Source organism: Oncorhynchus keta, chromosome 1 (genome assembly GCF_023373465.1).
Source record: "Oncorhynchus keta strain PuntledgeMale-10-30-2019 chromosome 1, Oket_V2, whole genome shotgun sequence".
Taxonomy (NCBI): Eukaryota; Metazoa; Chordata; class Actinopteri; order Salmoniformes; family Salmonidae; genus Oncorhynchus; species Oncorhynchus keta.
Genome location: NC_068421.1, coordinates 56,272,999 through 56,292,912, shown reverse-complemented (window position 1 = coordinate 56,292,912; position 19,914 = coordinate 56,272,999). Strand labels below are relative to the sequence as shown.

General features: G+C 42.2%; 2 protein-coding genes across 5 annotated transcripts in view; one reads left to right on the top strand and one right to left on the bottom strand.

Annotated features, from left to right (window-relative positions):
- Nucleotides 1-9,090, top strand: part of LOC118388619 (ankyrin repeat domain-containing protein 13C-like) — an 84,968-nt gene extending 75,878 nt beyond the window's left edge. For all 3 annotated transcript variants that reach the window (XM_052528553.1, XM_052528552.1, XM_052528554.1), the window contains 4 exons: nt 1,786-1,865; nt 7,054-7,152; nt 7,748-7,848; nt 7,989-9,090. In XM_052528553.1, the coding sequence (XP_052384513.1) occupies nt 1,786-1,865; nt 7,054-7,152; nt 7,748-7,848; nt 7,989-8,119 (411 nt within the window). In that variant the 3' untranslated portion in view covers nt 8,120-9,090. The remainder of the gene's footprint in view (nt 1-1,785; nt 1,866-7,053; nt 7,153-7,747; nt 7,849-7,988) is intronic.
- A 1,205-nt stretch (nt 9,091-10,295) lies between these two features.
- LOC118388599 (serine/arginine-rich splicing factor 11-like) lies at nt 10,296-19,884 on the bottom strand. 2 transcript variants are annotated; one of them, XM_035777833.2, is made up of 13 exons: nt 19,520-19,884; nt 18,801-18,911; nt 18,515-18,648; nt 14,071-14,180; nt 13,860-13,946; nt 12,980-13,029; nt 12,734-12,864; nt 12,467-12,542; nt 12,162-12,275; nt 11,951-12,040; nt 11,709-11,798; nt 11,409-11,580; nt 10,296-11,230 (listed from the first exon to the last, which is right to left on the bottom strand). In XM_035777833.2, the coding sequence occupies exons 2-13, from the start codon at nt 18,833-18,835 to the stop codon at nt 11,006-11,008; spliced, it is 1,314 nt and encodes a 437-aa protein (XP_035633726.1). In that variant the 5' UTR covers nt 18,836-18,911; nt 19,520-19,884; the 3' UTR covers nt 10,296-11,005. The 2 variants fall into 2 exon arrangements, with proteins under 2 accessions (XP_035633726.1, XP_035633718.1); XM_035777825.2 differs by lacking the exon at nt 18,801-18,911 and having other exon boundaries at nt 19,520-19,882.
- Nucleotides 19,885-19,914: the final 30 nt, after the last annotated feature.

Genomic DNA, 19,914 nt, shown 5'->3' with positions numbered 1-19,914 from the left:
CCCTGGTGAGTACAGGTAGGGTATACAGCCCTGGTGAGTGCAGGTAGGGTAGACAGCCCTGGTGGTGAGTACAGGTAGGGTAGACAGCCCTGGAGTGCAGGTAGGGTCGACAGAGCAGGGTAGGGTAGGGTAGGTAGACAGCCCTGGTGAGTACAGGTGGTGAGTGCAGGTAGGGTAGACAGCCCTGGTGAGTGCAGGTAGGGTCGACAGAGCAGGTTAGTGCAGGTAGGGTAGACAGAGAAAGTATTTGGTGGTTGCAGCTCTGTTCCTCCCCTTTATGTTAATGTATGCATATATACAAACACACCTGGTATGATTATGCAAATGAGGGACATGTCATTTTCTTTCTTTTAACAGAGAATAAAAATGATTTGCTGATACAGTAAGAAAATGTATATATGAGTGTATTCTAAGAGAAAAAAATATGAATGTTTCAATAGATCCCACCAAAGTCCCTGAATTCCATTTGTTATTTGTCCGTGCCAGTAAAATGTTTTATGTGCTATAACTCAGTCAATATCTGATGGATTATACAAATTCAAAACGTTTGGAGGATCTTTGTCCATTGTCTGACTGTTGCGTTTATTAAAACCTTTTAACAATTTCGGTGGCCGTTGCTACTTTGATGTCCAGAGAGATGATAACCTAAGGTCAAGGTGCTGGTAACGAGGTGTCGATAATTAACGACTGAGTCTGTGCTTTATTGAAATGACCCCTTTTCATTCATGCAGTTTGTGTGCAGCTGTAAAATCATCAAGTTGGTTTTACCACTGGCACTGTGTTGTTTATGGGGTCAATCGCGCTCTCAGCATTACTGATGTATTTGGGCCCTCTTGTGACCCAAACGCGGTTGTGCATCCTACATTTCATTCACCTCAGGTGGATATACAGTCGTTGTGGCCAAAAGTTTTGAGAATGACACAAATATTAATTTTCACAAAGTCTGCTGCCTAAGTTTGTATGATGGCAATTTGCATATACTCCAGAATGTTATGAAGCATGATCAGATTAATTGCAAAGTCCCTCTTTGCCACAAAAGGACCAGCTGACATCATGTCAGTGATTCTCTCGTTAACACAGGTGTGAGTGTTGACGAGGACAAGGCTGGAGATCACTCTGTCATGCTGATTGAGTTTGAGTAACAAACTGGAAGCTTCAAAAGGAGGGTGGTGCTTGGAATCATTGTTCTTCCTCTGTCAACCATGGTTACCTGCAAGGAAACACTGGCCGTCATCATTGCTTTGCAAAAAAAAGGGCTTCACAGGCAACTTCTCCCAACCATCCAGGAACAGTTTGGGGACAAACAATGTCTTTTCCAGCATGATGGAGAAATATTGACTCTTTGCATCAACTTCATGTAATTGTCAATAAAATCCTTTGACACTTATGAAATGCTTGTAATTATACTTCAGTATTCCATAGTAACATCTGACAAAAATATCTAAAGACACTGAAGCAGAAAACTTTGTGGAAATTAATATTTGTGTCATTCTCAAAACTTTTGGCCACAACTGTAGGCAAAATCTTACAAACAACTCAGCAAAAAAAATAAAGCCACTTTGAGAAGCTCATTAAAAAGAATCTATATTGAAGTGATTAGCTTGGGATTTTTATGCTTTTAGTGTGCTGTCTGTTATATCTGAATGTGTTTTTGTTTTTCTTGTGACTTTGTTTATGAGATTTGTGTACTCTGTGCTCAGTTTGATGTCGGACTTTGCTCGGTGTAGAACTCTATTGCCAGGTGTCTGTTCTTGCCACTCATGTGTTTGTCCACTCTCTCTTTAGCCTGTGAGGCGACAGTCATTAACTGCCCCTTCACCCAACAATATCTCCTGGGAGGAATACATCAACGCAGAAAACGGAAAGTAAGTGTGACCCATATCACCTTCTCACAAGTACACTTCTTACACGCTTCCTTTCACGAGTGCCCTCTTCCTCATTGTTAGTCTCAAATGTCTACATAAATCGAATCAAATCCAATGTTATTTGTCACACGCTTCGTGTAAACAACAGGTGTAGACAAACAGTGAAATGCACACGTAAAGGTTCAACAGTGCAGAGTTACAAATGTGATATAGTGACACAGGGAATAAATACACAGTGAATAACAATAAAGAGTCAAAACAACATGGGTATAGACAGGGAGAGGGGGAAAGCCGGTATGAGGGTTAGCGCTCAGGCTAGAATAAAAACAAGGAACGGAGGAGTCCTTATGCCTTCGTCTGTGCTGTACAAACAAATGAAGAAGACACCTACTTAAGAAGCGGGCATAGTTAATTAGAGACTGGCGAATCGGGAGTCAATGCATGTGAACAAGGAAGATATATTATGAGGTAATTGAGGTACCTATGTACATATAGGTAGTGGTAAAGTGACTAGGTAACAGAATAGATAAGACAGCAGCAGCAGCAGCAGCGTATGTGGTGACTGTGAAAGAGTGTGTGTGTGTGTGTGTGTGTGTGTGTGTGTGTGTGTGTGTGTGTGTGTGTGTGTGTGTGTGTGTGTGTGTGTGTGTGTGTGTGTGTGTGTGTGTGTGTGTGTGTGTGTGTGTGTGTGTGGCGTCAGTATGCATGTGTGCTCGTGTTATGTGTGTGTGGGCGTATACAGTGTGTGTGTGTGTGTGTGTGTATGTGTGAGTTGGGTTGTCAGTGTAAGTAGCACTGCTTGCCGTGCGGTAGCAGGAATAACAGTCTATGGCTTGGGTGGCTGGAGTCTGTGAAAATGTTTTGGGCCTTCCTCTGACACAGCCTGGTATAGAGGTCCTGGATGGCAGGGAGCTCAGCCCCAGTGATGTACTGGGCCGTACTCACCACCCTCTGTGGCGCCTTGCGATCAGGTGCCTTGTAGTTGCCGTACCAAGCTGTGAAAAGTTTTGAGAATCTGAGGCCTATGCCAAATCTTTTCAGCCTCCTGAGGGGGAAGAGGCACATCCCCTCTTCACAACTGTGTGGGTGTGCGTAGATCATGTTAATTCCTTAGTGATGTGGACACCGAGGAACTTGAAGCTCTCAACCCACTCCACTACAGCCAGCCCTATCGATGTAGATGGGGGCGTGCTCACCCCTCCGTTTCCTGTAGTCCACGATAAGCTCCTTTATCTGGCTGACGTTCAGGGAAGGTTGTTGTCCTGGCACCACACTGCCAGGTCTCTGACCTCTTCCCTATAGACTACCACATCGTAGTCGGTGATCAGTCCTACCACCGTCGTGTTGTCAGCAAACTTGATGATGGTGTTGGAGTCGTGCGTGGCCATGCAGTCATGGGTGAACAGGAAATACAGTAAGGGACTAAGCACACAATGCTGATGGTCAGCATTGTGGATGTTTTGTTGCCAAAGTCACCGCCTAGGGCCAGCCCGTCAGGAAGTCCAGGATCCAGTTGCAGAGGTGTTCAGTCCTAGGGTCCTGAGCTTGGTGATGAGCTTGGAGGGGAATATGGTGTTGAATAATGAGCTGTCGTCAATTAACAGCATTCATACAATACGTCATATGTGGTTCTTTTGGAGTGGTATGTGAACTGGAGTAGGTCTGGGATGATGGTGTTGATATGAGCCACGATCAGACTTTCAAAGCATTTCATGGCTATACAGTAGATGTGAGTGCTACTGCCGTTCTTGGGCACGGTGACTATGGTGGTTGAAGCAAGTTGGTATTACAGACCGGTTCAGGGATAGGTTGAAAATGTCAGTGAAGAAACTTGCAAGCTGTCAGGGCATGCTGTGAGTATGCATCCTGGTATTCCGTCTGGCCCTGTGGCCTTGCAAATGTTAATAACCTGTTTAAAGGTCTTACATCGGCTACGGAGAGTGAGATCACATAGTTGTCTGGTTGCTCTCATGCATGGTTCAGTGTTGCTTGCCTTGAAGCGAGCATAGAGGTAATTTAGTTGGTCTGGTTTGCATTTCTGGGAAGCTCGCGGCTGCGTTTCCCTATGTAATCTGTGATAGTTTGCAAGCCTTGATACATCTGTCAAGCGTCAGCATAGTAAAATTTGATCTTAGTCCTCTATTGATGCTTTGGCTGTTTGATGGCTCGTCAGAGGTCGTGGCGGGTTTTTTATAAGCATCCCTTAAATTAGTATCCCGCTACTACTTGAAAGCGGCAGCTATAGCCTTTAGTTCATTGGGTTGTTGCCTGTAATCCATGGATTCTGGTTGGGGTATGTACGTACGGCCACTGTGGGGAGGACATCGTCAATATACTTATCAATGAAGACGGTGGTAAACTCCTCAATAATATCCTATGAATCCCAGAACATATTCCAGTCTGTGCTGGAACGAAACTGTCCTGTATCTTAGCATCCGCTTCATCTGACAACTATTAAGCATGTCACAGTGCACATGAAAAAAGACTATGGTTTACTGTAGAATACTACAGTACTTACTATAGAATTATGTAGTAAACTGTAGTGTACTGTAGATTACTATAGTAAATACTACAGTATTATCCACAAAATAACTGTAGTAAATGCTACAGTAATGTCCGTAAAAACTCTACAGTCCACAAAAAACTACATTTACAAAAAGCTGGCGTAAATACTACAGTATTTCATTTGCATATACCTTGCCCATTCCCCTCCTCCGTATAGTGACAAACCTACATGCCAGGTATAGATCATATATTGTATTCCCTACAGGTTATGTTCAGACCCCAGACCTCACTTCCTTCCTGCCTTCTTACCTACCTACCTACCTACCTACCTACCTACCTACCTACCTACCTACCTACCTACCTACCGGTTATGGAAAATATGCTCTTTTACACTGAACAAAAATATAAACACAACATGCATCAGTTTCAAAGATTTGAAAAGAAAATCTGTCAATTTAAATAAATGCATTGTGCCCTAATCTATGTGTTTCACATGACTGGGAATACAGATATGCATCTGTTGGTCACAGATAAACTCAGCAAAAAAAGAAACATCCTCTCACTGCCCCCCCCCACAAATGTCTGGGAACTTGCAGGTGCCCTGGTGGAAGAGTGGGGTAACATCTCACAGCAAGAACGGGCAAATCTGGTGCAGTCCATGAGGAAGAGATGCACTGCAGTACTTAATGCAGCTGGTGGCCACACCAGATACTGACTGTTACTTTTGATTTTGACCCCCCCTTTGTTCAGGGACACATTATTCCATTTCTGTTAGTCTCATGTCTGTGGAACTTGTTCAGTTTATGTCTCAGTTGTTGAATCTTGTTATGTTCATACAAATATTTGTTCATGCAAACACATGTTAAGTTTGCTGAAAAGAATCGCAGTTGACAGAGAGAGGACATTTCTTTTTTTGCTGAGTTTAGTCAAAGTCTGATTTTCCAAAGGCAGGGCGGTCTTAGTGCCAGCATTGGTTTGTGGTGGTAACTAGACAGCTACGAAAAATGTAGATAAATTAGTATGGTCTGCAGCTTATCATGAGGTATTCTAACTTGAGACTTCCTTAACATTGGAGATTGCGCACCGACTGTTGTTCACAAAGAGACACACCTCTCCTCCCCCTGTTCAGCTAAGACTCTGAGAAACATAGGATATTACAGTTTTTCAGGTACCGTTGAGAGGATACGGAGCTCTTCCAGTTTGTTCTCGAGTGACTGCATGTTCGTCAATACAACGGAGGGCAATGGTGGTCTATTTGCTCGCCAATGTACTCTCGTCAGGTTGCCGCCTCGCCTGTCTCTCTTTCGCTGCCGCTTCTGCTTTCGAGTCCCGGGGATTAGTTCCTGGTCCGGAGGAAGCAGAATGTCCAGAGGTGCCATCTCGTTTAAGTTGGAATGTTCATCCATTCTGATGCCCTGAAGCTGTTTTCGGTCATAGGAAATTATGCTGGAAACATGTACAAAAAAGTTATGATCAGCGTAAAAAAAACACACAAAATAGGTCAGGAGCCCGTAAGACAGCTGCTATCCACTGCAGTGCCATCTTGCCAGGGGGATTGATGGACAGACTAATAGATCACTTATGTACAGTTGTGACAGGGTGGATAGTGCCATTTAAGGCCATTCCCTCTTACCTCATCAATTAAAGCTGTGGAGAGCTGTTCTACTTCCTGTTTTTTCAATTTTCAAAATTGTGTGATCTGCCATATTCTCCCTATCATCCACTATCTATTCACTCTCTCCCATCAGTTATTTACTTTCAGGATCACAGTTAGTCAGACCTTGCTCTACCTTGCTCTACTTTGCTCTACCTTGCTCTAACTTGCTCTACCTTGCTCTACCTTGCTCTATCTTTCTCTACTTTGCTCTACCTTGCTCTACCTTGCTCTACTTTGCTCTACCTTGCTCTACCTTGGTCTACTTTGCTCTACCTTGCTCTACTTTGCTCTACTTTGCTCTACCTTGCTCTACCTTGCCCTACTTTGCTCTACCTTGCTCTACTTTGCTCTACCTTGCTCTACTTTGCTCTACTTTGCTCTACCTTGCTCTACCTTGCTCTACTTTGCTCTACCTTGCTCTACTTTGCTCTACCTTGCTCTACTTTGCTCTACCTTGCTCTACCTTGCTCTACTTTGCTCTACCTTGCTCTACCCTGCTCTACTTTGCTCTACCTTGCTCTACTTTGCTCTACCTTGCTCTACTTTGCTCTACCTTGCTCTACCTTGCTCTACCTTGCTCTACCTTGCTCTACTTTGCTCTACCTTGCTCTACCTTGCTCTACTTTGCTCTACCTTGCTCTACCTTGCTCTACTTTGCTCTACCTTGCTCTACCTTGCTCTACCTTTCTCTACCCTGCTCTACCCTGCTCTACTTTGCTCTACCTTGCTCTACCTTGCTCTACTTTGCTCTACCTTGCTCTACTTTGCTCTACCTTGCTCTACTTTGCTCTACCTTGCTCTACTTTGCTCTACCTTGCTCTACTTTGCTCTACCTTGCTCTACTTTGCTCTACCTTGCTCTACCTTGCTCTACTTTGCTCTACCTTGCTCTACCTTGCTCTACCTTGCTCTACTTTGCTCTACCTTGCTCTCCTCCCCAGGGGGATTCTTTCTTTCCTTTCTTTTCTGTCAAAAGTAATTTCACCTCATTTTGTGACTGGGCATTCTCCCTCTTCCCCTCCTTCAGAGTGCCTCATCTAGGAAGAGACCTGGTATGCAAAGAGAGCAAGAAGAACTTCAAAGCGACCGTAGCCATGAGTCAAGACTTCCCTCTGAGCATTGAATCGTAAGCATCCTCTTCTATTACGCCCAGATGAACTTGGAAGTCTAGACTGACACAAGTAGTTGCCAGGCGGGATACATTTTAATAATGTATTTTCTTTCTTCTTCATAATGTATTGAAATCTGAGATGACGTTTGTGTGAATGAATGGGCTTAAGAGGTTGGTGGGCACGGTGCATTTATTTATTTGCACCAAAGAAAACACACGCTAGACAACAATACAGATAAAAAACAAATGAATACTAAAAAAAAACGGTGTGCGGTGTGGTTGGAAGCCCAAGGGCTGACATGAAAACCACACCACAACGGAAACAATATACAAGACATAAGTACAAAAATAAAAAAGGTTTGTTAAAACAAACAACACCTGCTAATTATAAATGTATCAATGAATTGATCAGTAATCACACCAACAACAAAAATGTTAACCCTCACTTTTGTGGTGTGCAGAGGCCTCGTTTTCTCGCGATTATCCCCATCGCTAATTGAATGTGCTAGTGACTGTAACCTGCTGTACTCTCTGGCATGAAGTGATGCATCCAATCCATTCTTCATTGAGTGAGAACGAAAGACTGTTCTTTTTTGTTGTTTATTTTCAGGTTATTAAACGTCCTGGAGGTGATAGCACCCTTCAAGCACTTTAATAAACTCAGAGAGTTTGTTCAAATGAAACTCCCTCCTGGTTTCCCTGTCAAACTGGGTAAGTACTATGTATAGTATACTGCTTAGTGGGAAACATATTCTAAAATATAAGAGATCCAGTTGGACGCCTGCTGACTGGCTGACCAGCTATATTCCCTGATGTTATAACACGTTTACATTTGTCGTCTCTCCACAAAGATATCCCCGTCTTTCCAACCATTACGGCCACGGTGACATTTCAAGAGTTGCGCTACGACGAGTTTGAGGAGTCCATCTTCACCCTCCCCAATGAGTACAACGAGGACCCCAGCCGCTTCCCTGACCTTTAACCCCATTGGGTGGACACCAGAAAGGGGTCACCTATGAAAGGGCATTGATGTTTCATCAAGTTGTCATAGGAGAAGAAGACAAGAAAAGGAAATTGTATGTGTAATGTTTTAAATGGACGTGAAAAGATGTAGCTACTATCCAGCGTTTTGTTTGGAGTAGCTGCACTGAACGTTGGGCACTGGTTAGATGCACTACAGCCAGTCAGTACTGGGCTGACTTGGCCTTGGCAGCAGAGGGGAGGACCTACTGCGCCAGTCGATTACTCAACTCTGTGGTACTCCACCTGAAAGCAATGATAGACATGCTAAGAAATGTAATTGTACCCGAGCGAAGTTGTCTTACCCTATTTGACTGGAAGCAAAGTGTGGCATTATAAGTATTACATATAAGAATTGTTTTCATATTCTACCATTTAAAAAAAAAAACTATGTAACAAACTGTTCAGTTCATGGAAATGAACCAGGAGTGAAAGTTGTCTGTAGATGATTAGGTACGATTTAAGTACAACGTAAAGGGCTCGATTACGTTCCAAGTCACGGAGGTTCAGCGCCACTGCGCGATAGAAGTGTAAAGTTAACGTGCCCGCGTTAGCAGAGACTGTGTTCATGGTAAACACTGCATATGTCGGCTCAATCGCAAAATGACCTTTACATTTCAATCACGCTATAGAGTTCAACTTCATCGGTATGGATTGAATCGAGCCCTGAATGCAATTTTTAAAGCTAGCAAAAACCAGGCCTTTTCCTTTGCGCAAGGTGCTTTTATGTTTGTTTTATTTTGTGTGTTTTTTTTTTTCACTTTCTTTGTGTTAATATGGGTGTAGATGTCTTCTATGACAAGAAGGTTTTCTGAAGTTTGATGCCAAGCCTAGTTGATGTGAGTTCACCCAAAGAGGTAATTGGTTTGTATCGTGGTGGCAATGGATATTTTTGTACATATAATATTGTGCTGGTAAAAGTCTCCAATTCTCCTTTGTTTTTTGTCTTCATTGTCACACTTATGTCAACTCTTTGTTGGCTTCTCTCCTGCAGACCTTCTCTCCTGCAGACCTTCTCTCCTGCAGACCTATGTATGAGCCAAGTGTACAAAGCACTGTGGGGTCTTACATCCTTGGGTTTTACAAGGACTGGGTTATTCAGCAGAGTTTCCATCTTCAGAAGAACAGTTTCAGTTGAGTCCCGATTGCTTCTGAACATTGCAAAATATTGCCCCCGTTTATACCTGGTTCCAACATCCATCCTTGTCCTGATTTTGTTCACATTCTGATAGTGCCCACATTTTCAGACAGTGTAAACAATTAAAAGACTCAATGTGATCAGATCTTTCTGACCACCTCCGGAGGTAGTATATCTTACAAGTGTAGATAGTTCTGGACAGTGAAACCATTTAAATCATTATCCCTTCTAAAATCACTGACAGGTGGCACTATTGAATTATGGCATCAATATGTGTCTTAAAACAAATCTATATTATTTTGAAAGAATAGCTGTCAAATAATTTGCATATAGGGAGGGACCTGGAACTCTGGTCACAATGCAGACACAAAGGATGGATATTAAACACATTTTAATGACGTGTAGACATATTTCTGAAAATGTGGGCAATCAATGTGGACAAGATCAGGACAAATGACACGTTAGCACCAGGTATAAACAAAGCTGTACGTTCAAGGAAAAGGTCAAATCCAATAAGCTATGCCTTGCTTCAGGAATGAAATCGGACTTCTCTGAAATGGTGCTCATTTGGTTCTGCTGGGTACAACAGGGAGGGTTTGCTGAGCTGCAGTGTGATCAATACTGCACCAGCAGCAATAGAAATAGCAGAATGCTTTGTACTCCCGACTCATTTCCTTTGTACATTGATCAGGGTCCTATTGACCCCTCCGGTAGTTATAAACCTTTCCATCGTGCTGCAAATGGAAATGTGTTTTCTTCACTTGTTGTGGGCTGAAAGTTGCTTTACTCCTTACCATGGCTTTAGTTGCCAGCTGATGTAAACAAGTTCACTCAACTACATGCCAGTTGTACACAAAACCTTGTATAAACCTAACACTATTTTCAAATTAACAACATTTTTACTAAAATGTCCACACATAATGAAATTGTGTACCATTTGTTTATCATGCATTTCAAAAATGGTGCAGGCTATCAAACATATCCCACCACAAAACCATAGTTATTTTGACCATGTTTTATTATAGACTTTCCTTTGTAAAACATGTAGACAGTACAGGGTGATCCATCATAATCCAAACACTGATTTGGATCTACAGTATATCGTCACGGGTGGAAGGGTATGTCTACAACAGTGTTAAGTGCTTTACAGATTGAGTCAATTTGTCAAGATTACAACAAAGAATAGAAAGCTACACCAAAACCAGAATGGTACCAGGCTAAAAACAATTTAACAGTCTGAATAGGTGAGGGGCCAACCCCTGTCCTGTAAAAGGTTTAAGTATACATAAGTTCAGTGAGTCATTGAGGAGAAAACAGTTCCTATATGTTCAAGATGAATAAAATCTTTGAGGCCCAAAAAGGAAATCACTTTGTAAATCCCTCACATTCAACAGGCCCTTCAACATAAAAGTACAGCAATTTGACATTTTATATTTTGATTTCTTACACATGCTCACCAGACACAGGCAGAAATAAACTGGCTATTTCAAACAGGAACAATATTTCCCCTAACCAGTCTATAGATGGAAAGTGTCTCTATAACTCTAAAAACTGTACATCTCCCCAATAAGACTACAACCCACCAGATTCCCACAAGTATTCATTTTAAAGATCAGACACGTTATCTAGACGCCTTTAAAAAGAGAACGGTAGGGAATGGAGCCTGTCGGTTTTCAGTGACATCATCTGGCTGGGTTTCCCTGGGTGTACTCAGTCGCTCATCTCCATGTCTTCCTCATCATGGTGGTCATCTCCGTTCTGTTTGGACTTCTTGCCGCTCTCCCCTGCAAGCTTCTCGTCAGACTCTTGGGGCTTCGGGGGAGACGCAGAATCAGAGTCGCTCTTCCTCTCCTCTTCGTCCTCTACCTCTTTTCCACTGTCATAGCCTTGCTCCTCCTCATCGTAATCCCTGGTCACTTTCAAGAGCAAAGCATTCTGAGCAACAAAGGAATAAATGACACATGAAACAGGTCAAACTCGGGACATGAAAACATTCAGGGTCAGTGTCGCTGTACAGATTAAGCCTAGTCATGGCTAATAAGCTATTTAGATGGACATTTAACAGATACGATTAGAATGAGCCGTTAATGTGGGAAAGTCAGTGGTTGCGCACCTTGACATCTCCTTTCTCACTGTCAGATTTGTGGTCTCGGTCCTTATCCTTGTCTTTGCTCTTCTTACTAGTGGAGCGTTCTCTTTCGTCTTGGCTCCGATCTCTGACGTCTTTCCTTCCCCTGTCACGGTCCTTCTCTCGCTCTTTGTCCTTCTTTTTGTCCTTCTTGTGCCTGTGGGAACAAAAACTATAGTTTAAATACAGACAGGTACACCTACCTAGAGGCGCTGCGGCTTCTACTGCACTGTGATGCCCAGTGTGGTTCTGAACTAGGAGGACCCTCTTTTGTACCACACTCACCTTCTAGGGGAAGGGGACCTGGACAGTTTCCTCTTTGGGGACCTGGACTTTTTTGGTGACCTAGAGGCGCTGCGGCTTCTTCTACGTCTCCTGTTGAAGACAAGATAGTAAAGATGGGAGGGAAACCTTTAACCCTACATTCCACTGGTTGTCTTCGGGTTCCTGAAAGGTCTAGAACATCAAGCGGGATCAATGCATTTTGGTCAAGCTAACTAGACTTCTCCTTTATTTAAACCACTCACCGATTAATGCTTCGAGACCTCCTGGTGCTGCTGTAGCTCTTAGGCGGCGTCTTGGAGCGCTTTTTGGATTTATCTTCTTTCCTCCTATCCCTACAAGCAGGAAAAACAATGAAGGCAAACAATGACTTGAAGGAATCCTGAAAGAGGTACATCACGCACCACATTTCCCCTGATCCCCGCTGTGAATATAACACTGTAGATGGCCACCCACCTGGATTTGCTGCGTCTACCCCTCTCTCTGGAGTGGGACTTCCGTCTGCGGGGGCTCTTCGACCGCCTCCTGCTCCTCGAGTGGGACCTCCGTCGAGACCTGCTCTTTGATCGCCTGCAATGAGATTAGACAGTTTAATTTTTTTTTTTTTACCAGAACTCAGAGCTGTCCCAACTAATCCATGCACTCAAACCACTCAAGATGCATCGTGACTGATTTGCTGATGTTTTCCAACATGCATGTAAAGTGGGACATCCAAAACTGCTGATTTAATGAAGGTATGCAGTTTCTCATCAGCGGCGTACCTGTGACGAGACCTGGACCGCTTCCGCCTCGACCGGGACCTGGAGCGGGAATGTTTGCGCTTGTCGTCTTTCTTATCTGCAAAGAGGAAGAACGAAAGCTCAGGAAACTCCAACGTAACTATACAAATATGTGGGAACTGACTAACATGACACCCGTCAATGTCTGAAGACGTAAGGAAGAGCACCATAGAAGAGAGGAATGAGTAATTCAGTCAAAATACAAAGTGTAATACTGCAAGTATGTGGTCTAACTGAGTGATAACTCACTTCCAGGCTCGATGGCGGCAGAGATGAGTGACTGGGCCTCTCTGACCCTCTTCATGGCCTCCTCTATCTCCTTGTTGGAGTCATTCTTCATACCAGGATTAATCATCATACCAGCAGCCATTGGATTCATCCTGCAATGGTCAAACCCCAGTTAGTCACTCAAAAAATTCCAGATGACTTTTCCACGTACACAATAATAGTTAAGATATTCTTTATAGACCGGCCAGAATTGGAGGTGATACTTACTTAGTAGGATCCATGGACTGCATAAGCTTCAGAAAGTCAGCAGAGAGGGCCTGAAATAGGGAACATGAAAATGCATAGCTATATACATTTATAGGGGGGTTCTACTAAGCTAACATATGCAATTGTTTTAAGATGGTCATACCATGTTTGATTTTTTTTTTATATAATTAAAAAATTAACTGCCTGTACTACTATAGCTCATAGAAACGCATTGAATAACATTCAGTAATGGCAAAAAAATAATCAAAATAAATCATAAGGAATATAGTTTTGAAGTGTCTGTCCTATATCTAGGAGATAAGAAAGCTCAGGAAATGTTTTTTTTTGTTTTTTGGACACGTTTAACACCTTATTTTTGTTGCCACAAAACTATCTACATGCTTCCATTCATTTGTATTAGCCAGGTCCTGTGACACTTGTGGGGGCTTAGCGCAAAATGGAGAACACAATTGGGTTCATGAGTCTCCCCTTTCCACAATGGGGTCATTTGTAGCCCAAACAATTTGGATGCTACAGACAGAAGCTGGCACATCACCGTTACCGACTTCAGTCGTAGAGCCATCGAGTTCGTAGTCATTCCATAGAGTGGGAAAATGATTTGTTTGTAGACCAAACAGTTCGGAAGCTTTGTGAGAAGACCGATTTTTGTCTCATGGTCTGACAAAGACCACTGTAGCTCGGCCACTTTCCACCAGATGCGGAAGGCCGCCATAGTCTGATGCGGGGGATTGAGACGCAGCCCATGCAAAAAACAGACATGTCTAGCTTAAACTGACAGATTGAGACAGGGATTTTTTATGATGTTACATACAGATTTTAACTATAACCTACACCCGCTTTAAAGTACAGAGTTGTGAAATAGAAAGTAGCCATGTCCAACCTGGGGGTTGATGTTGCCAGACATGCCCATGGCAGCCATGTGATCCATGTTCGGATTTCCGAGAGCTGAAAGAGGTACGCCTCCCATCTGCAAGGACAAGGGACACAAGTCAGACAAATCTTCCTTCCAGCTACTTTTTTTTGTTGTCAAAATGGGGCCTTTGGTTACACAGTTGATAGGTCTCATTTCGACATCAATAGATAACACTTACGGACGCCAAAGGATTCGGAGTGGGGAGAAGGCCTCCTCCAGGCATGCATCCTGCCACGGCGTTCGCTGGTGCCAGCAGTGACAGAGCTTTAGACTCATCAGGAATCACTCCTAGAGAAAAACACCACAGAATCAGTACAGGTCTTTGCAAACAACCCCCACACTCAAACAGAGCCTCAAACAAACCACGTCAACCTAACTAGTCTTACCACAATAGATATGTAGTAAGACATACATTCCATTTTGTGTTGGCGGAAAATGTTGGTAACTGATTTGCTAAGTATGATTTCAGAATACTACTACGAGAATAAAGTCACAATACACACTATGGTCAACACTGCCAAGATTGTATCACCTGTACTTGTTTTTTTAAGTCATGAACCAAACGTAAGCAAGCACAGCCGGTTGTCCAGTGGGATGTGCTCTCAAGTGTCATTAGATGTTTTATGAACAAGCGACTCGTGGCGGCTGCTTCGCTACAAAGCACACAAAAACATCAAGACACACAAAGAAGTTCAGGGAAAAGGTAACTACTTTTGCCTAAAAACACTTACCATTACAAAACAAACAGAAAAAGGCTCAACCAAATTCTGTTTTCTGGGCTTTTGCTGGTGGCTTTTCGTTCCAAAGAGCCTACAGCACTGTTGATTGGCTAATATATTCACCAGGGGGGTATACTACAAAGCAAGCTAGATCTACTCAGGGTTTTCTACAGCTAACCAGCATTAGTTAGTTTCACATTTCACCTCCGGCTTCATCCATACTACAACGGTGGATATTGCCCGTCCGCCTGCCTCCAACCCTAGCAGGCCTATATCTGCGTGTTTATGTCGCACAAGGCTAAGCAAACGCTGAACGTTTTTTTTTTTAATGCATCCAGTCATTACTAAATGTGTAATGTGATACATTTTAACATGACTATTTTTGAAAATAAAACATTTAGAACATTTTCTTCTGCAACGTGACCCTAATGAACTACCTTCCAGTGCATGCATTGTAACATTGGCTGAAATTCAGACTAAAGGGACTGCTATGGGATCCCGCATGGCTCCTAACTATGCTAATTTGTATGTGGGTTACATGGAGAAACAGTCTATTTTCAATCCTCTCAAAAATGTTTTCTTGCCTCACATCATTATTTGGAAACGGTATATTGATGATATTTTTGTTCTATGGAGAGGTGATGCAAAACAGCTCCAGGCGTTCCATGCTTTTCTTAACTCCTGTTCTGAGCATCTGAGATTTACTATGCAATCTGATACACGTCAAATCAGTTTTCTTGATCTTCTGATCTTGTGTGAGGATAATGTTCTCTACACTGATTTTTACAGGAAACCTACTGATCGTAACAGTTTGTTGAGGGCTGATAGTTGTCAACCACTTCCCTTAAAAAATAGTTTGCCCTACAGCCAATTCTGTCGAATCAAAAGAATTTGCAAGAAAACAGTCCGATTTCGACAGAAATATGGCTGAGACGCAAAGAAAGTTCAAGGAGAGGGGCTACAAGAATGATCAGATTAATATTGCCATTGAGAAAATTCTAAACAAAATGAGACATGATCTTTTTCAAGGTCAGTCCCGCAAAAAGACGCATTCTTGCGTTTTAACTACCCGCTATTCAAAGTGCTCTGAACAAATTAAGGGAATTGTTCACAAACACTGGCACATCCTAAAATCTGATGATAGTCTCAGTAATGCGTTTTCGGACCTTCCCTTGGTCGTATTCTCGCGGGGCAGAAATCTCAGAGACCAATTGGTAAACTCTGATTTACCACCCCAAGATATTCCTGAACGTCTATTTGCGCCCCTACGGGATGGAAATTACAAATGTAATGGCTGTGCTCAATGCAATGGCACTTATAAATGTACATCCTTCAAACACCCACAAACAGGGAAATCGATCCCAATAAAAGGTGTTATTACATGCTCCACTAAGGCAGTTATTTATCTTATAACTTGTCCTTGTGGTAAAACAAAGCACGAATTAAAGGTACGTATCTCAGAGCATCGTAGCACCATTAGGTGTAAAAACTTTACTTATCCAGTTGCGGCCCACTTCTTGGAGGCAGGCCACTCGATTTCGTCTCTGCGTTATATTGGCATCGAACATGTCACCCTCCCTAGGAGAGGGGGTGACCTTGATAATTTATTGTTAAAACGAGAGGCTGCCTGGATCTTTAATTTAAAGACCCTTGCGTCCTTCGGTCCCAACGTAGACTTTGATCTGAAGCTATTCTTGTGATTATTGTGACTTTGCCATTGTAATTGTGTGTAAACTTGTATAGTCAAATTAATCTATGATCGTATGCTATCCATTTGTTTGTATGCTGTTCTTTGTATGACATTTTAATATTTTATTATTAACCAATGATATTAGGCCACTCCTGGCCATGATTACAGACACCTGTGTCTTTTGACACTATATAAAACGAGTCATCCCGCAGTGTTTGTGATTATACCCTGATGAAGATAGCTTGGCTGTCGAAACGTTGGTATTACATTTTTGCATCTGAGCTCCAAGAGTGTGCGGCTTTCTTTTATTTTCAAGTTTCTACTCCGCTAGCCAGCACCTCGTCTTAATAGGTGTGCGTTTCTTTTTCTTCTAGTACATGACTATTTTTAACACAAAAACATTTCCTTAACAAAATACTGAAACAATTGTCTTCCTCAAATGAAGCGGATGATGCAATCTTTGCAAGAGGGTGGGAATCTGATTGAATTGGTCCTCAACTCGTTGCCCAGTCAGTTCATTCAGGGTAACTGGAGTTAGCCTGACCTGGAGCTGGTTAGGATCTGTTGCCATAGAAATTTACCTGGCTAAAAGGCGAGCCACTTTCGTATGACTGGTTATCCTGAGTTGACCAAAGTTACTTTGACAACTCCTCAAACGCGCTTCGTAGGATACCACTCATGTAAAGTGTAGTAAAATTTTACTTGCAGAAAGAATAATATATAATAATTTGGGAGTTGTTTATATTTGATCCTGTTACTCACAAGTGTGTAATTAATAATATAATAATAATATAATAATAATTGAAATGTGTTTATTTTTCTAAATATCCCAATTCCCCGAGGACCTGCAGAGTGGGGTCACGGGCAGGGTCGCAATTGTACAGCACCCCTGGAGCAATTACGATTAAGTGCCTTGCTCAAGGGCAAAGCAACACTTTCTTTCTTCACCTTGTCGGCTCTGGTATTCGAACTGGCCCAAACTCTAACCTCGAAGCTACCTGCCAGAGTATTGAGTAGGCTCTGACAAAAAAGGGAAAATGCCAGCAAAAGCCCAAACAGAAAAGGCTAACTATGTGCCCAATGCTGAAGAAAAAAAAACTTACAATAGTGAAAAAAAAACAAAAATCTGAGATGGTCCATGGGGGTGCAATCTAAAATTAAGATAATTTCAAATCAAACAGGTTCAATCTTTTCTGGAAAAAAATAAAAAATAAAGACACTTGAGAAACAGGATAAGCTGCAGAAGACAAAACTGTTGGGTGGTATTTTCAGCAGGGCCTGGTGTATAGGGCTGAACCAGGAAAAACAACTGGGAAAACAACAACAAGAAAAGCCTCCGTTAAATGTGTGACTTAACTAAACCCGTTCAGAGTCAAGTGGAGAGGATCATTATAAAGCATTTCACTACAACAACCAGTCCTACTTTTACCTGCAGTTAGTGAAATATATATGGGGACGGAAATGCACATATGTATAAATGGACTGCGAAACAAAGCTATTCTAATTGGGTGGGTTAAGTCCAAACAACAGATAAGCATGTAAATCATAACTAAAATGATGTTCAGAATTTCAGGCCAGTAGCTGAAAGTAGCTAAATGGATGTAGGCCGAGTACTATACAAATCTACTCTGGCATGCATTGCCACAATCAGTTAATTTACTTTTGTATGCTTCCTTTAGTTTATTAGACACATACCTACTACTGATTGTGGCCTTTAAACTTGGATTACTTTAATCTCGTTTCCAGAATTAAGATGGTTGACATGAGGGATAGGGAGGGCCCTTGGCCCCTGCTATTGCTATGGTTCATTGAGTGGTTATCCTTATAATGAAAAGATGCTTTGGAGATATAAATAAACTCTTTCTCTGCAGCAGAACAACAGTGGGAAGGGGCTCAGGAGCCGAGCACCCATTTGTGTCTAATCTCTTGATGGCTGTAGAGGACCTTGTTCAGTCTGCAAGGTAGGGGCTCAGCAGATGCCTTGTCCATTTCGAAAACCACAACACACAAATTACAGATACAATTATTTGTATTAATAGGCTATACTAGAACTGCAAAATTACACATGTATTCCCGTTTACCCCTATTATATTTTCAATCTCTGGTAAGACTTTTGTACTAAATCTTACTTGAAATAAAATATTGATAAACAATAGGGTTTGATTGAGCTTTGTATGTTGGAAAACATTAGAAATAGGACAAAGGCGACCAACCTTCTGCGAATGGGACAACAATCAGCGCTCTGTCCACGAAGACAGTGTTGGTCAGATGCTGGGACACTCCAACCGACTCAGGTTCAAGGAACTTTACAAAACAGACACGTGAAGTCACAGGCAAGGAAGATTCACTGGAAGAAAATACACATTTGTTGTGCAAGAAATACAAAGATTCTCGACATATGGTAGAAGAAACATGGTACTGACAGTTAGTATACTTTCTTCCTGAAAACATATATGCTCACTTTCCTAATTAAACATATTTTATGTCTGGTTTAGTTACAATTGGGAAGAGAGAGCAATGAAAGAACGTTGCATCTCTTGTAGTCTTTTCTTGTCTTTGCCATGAGAGCTTCAGAGGGATGATCAAGACGTCTTGTAATTCCTACCTTAACTGCAGTGCAGCCAGGTGTAATTCGACAGGTGAAAAACAGCAAAGCACAGAACAGATTAATTAGCTCCTACTACCCTGCCCTGTTATTCAATGGAGCCATTTGTTTTCACAGTATCATTGTAATTCAAAACAGTTTGATTCGCGACAAATTGTTTTGTCAACTAGTATAGTACTACTATATGTAGTACTACTATATTACTGACTGCAGGACTGATTTATTTCTCGATATCACAAGATAACTTACTAGCCAGTTGTTTCTCAGTACAGTTCGCTGGTTAACGTTAGGATGTTTCATATAGGCACTGAGGGACAAGAGTTCGCAGATATCCTACTCCATGAGCTTGCAGTAAGCAGTGTTCACTAGCTAGCCATCAAGTTAACCATCTAGCTAAAATGGGAGCTCACAGCCATGTAGGCGCGAGTTTGGCTCCTCTGTATCAGTTGCATGAGCAAACGCACACTTGCGTGTGCTAACGAATTACTACTAGCTAGGGGTGGACTGAGGCCGCACAGGCCCCAACCTATGTGATGGCCAGATTTGGCAGAATTTTCATGGAAAATGTACGTCGCTACTAGCTAGCTAATTGTTTAATATTCATGATACTCACTCTGGTGGAAATAACTTCAGTTCTTCAATATTTCCAAGAAACCCGAAGAGAGTTCTCATCTGTTCGGAGGTGGTACTCGGAGAGACATTTGTCACCTGAATAACGTTCGTCATTTTCCACGACTAGATGTTAATTTGAAACGCACAGACGTCTAGCTAGATGTAACAACCCAACTAATTTAGCATCTAAAGAACGTAACATATAATTGTGCAGTCAAGCAAGCATAAACAACAATCATTTCCACTAGCTAATGCTACACAATTGAATTCCCACGGCCATTAGCACGCTACCAAAGATGTATATAACTAAACCAAGATAGACCACAGACTTTCGTTTCAAACGGGAACAAGTGAGTCATATTGGGCAGAGCCAAGCACGAGCTGGAGGGATGCAAT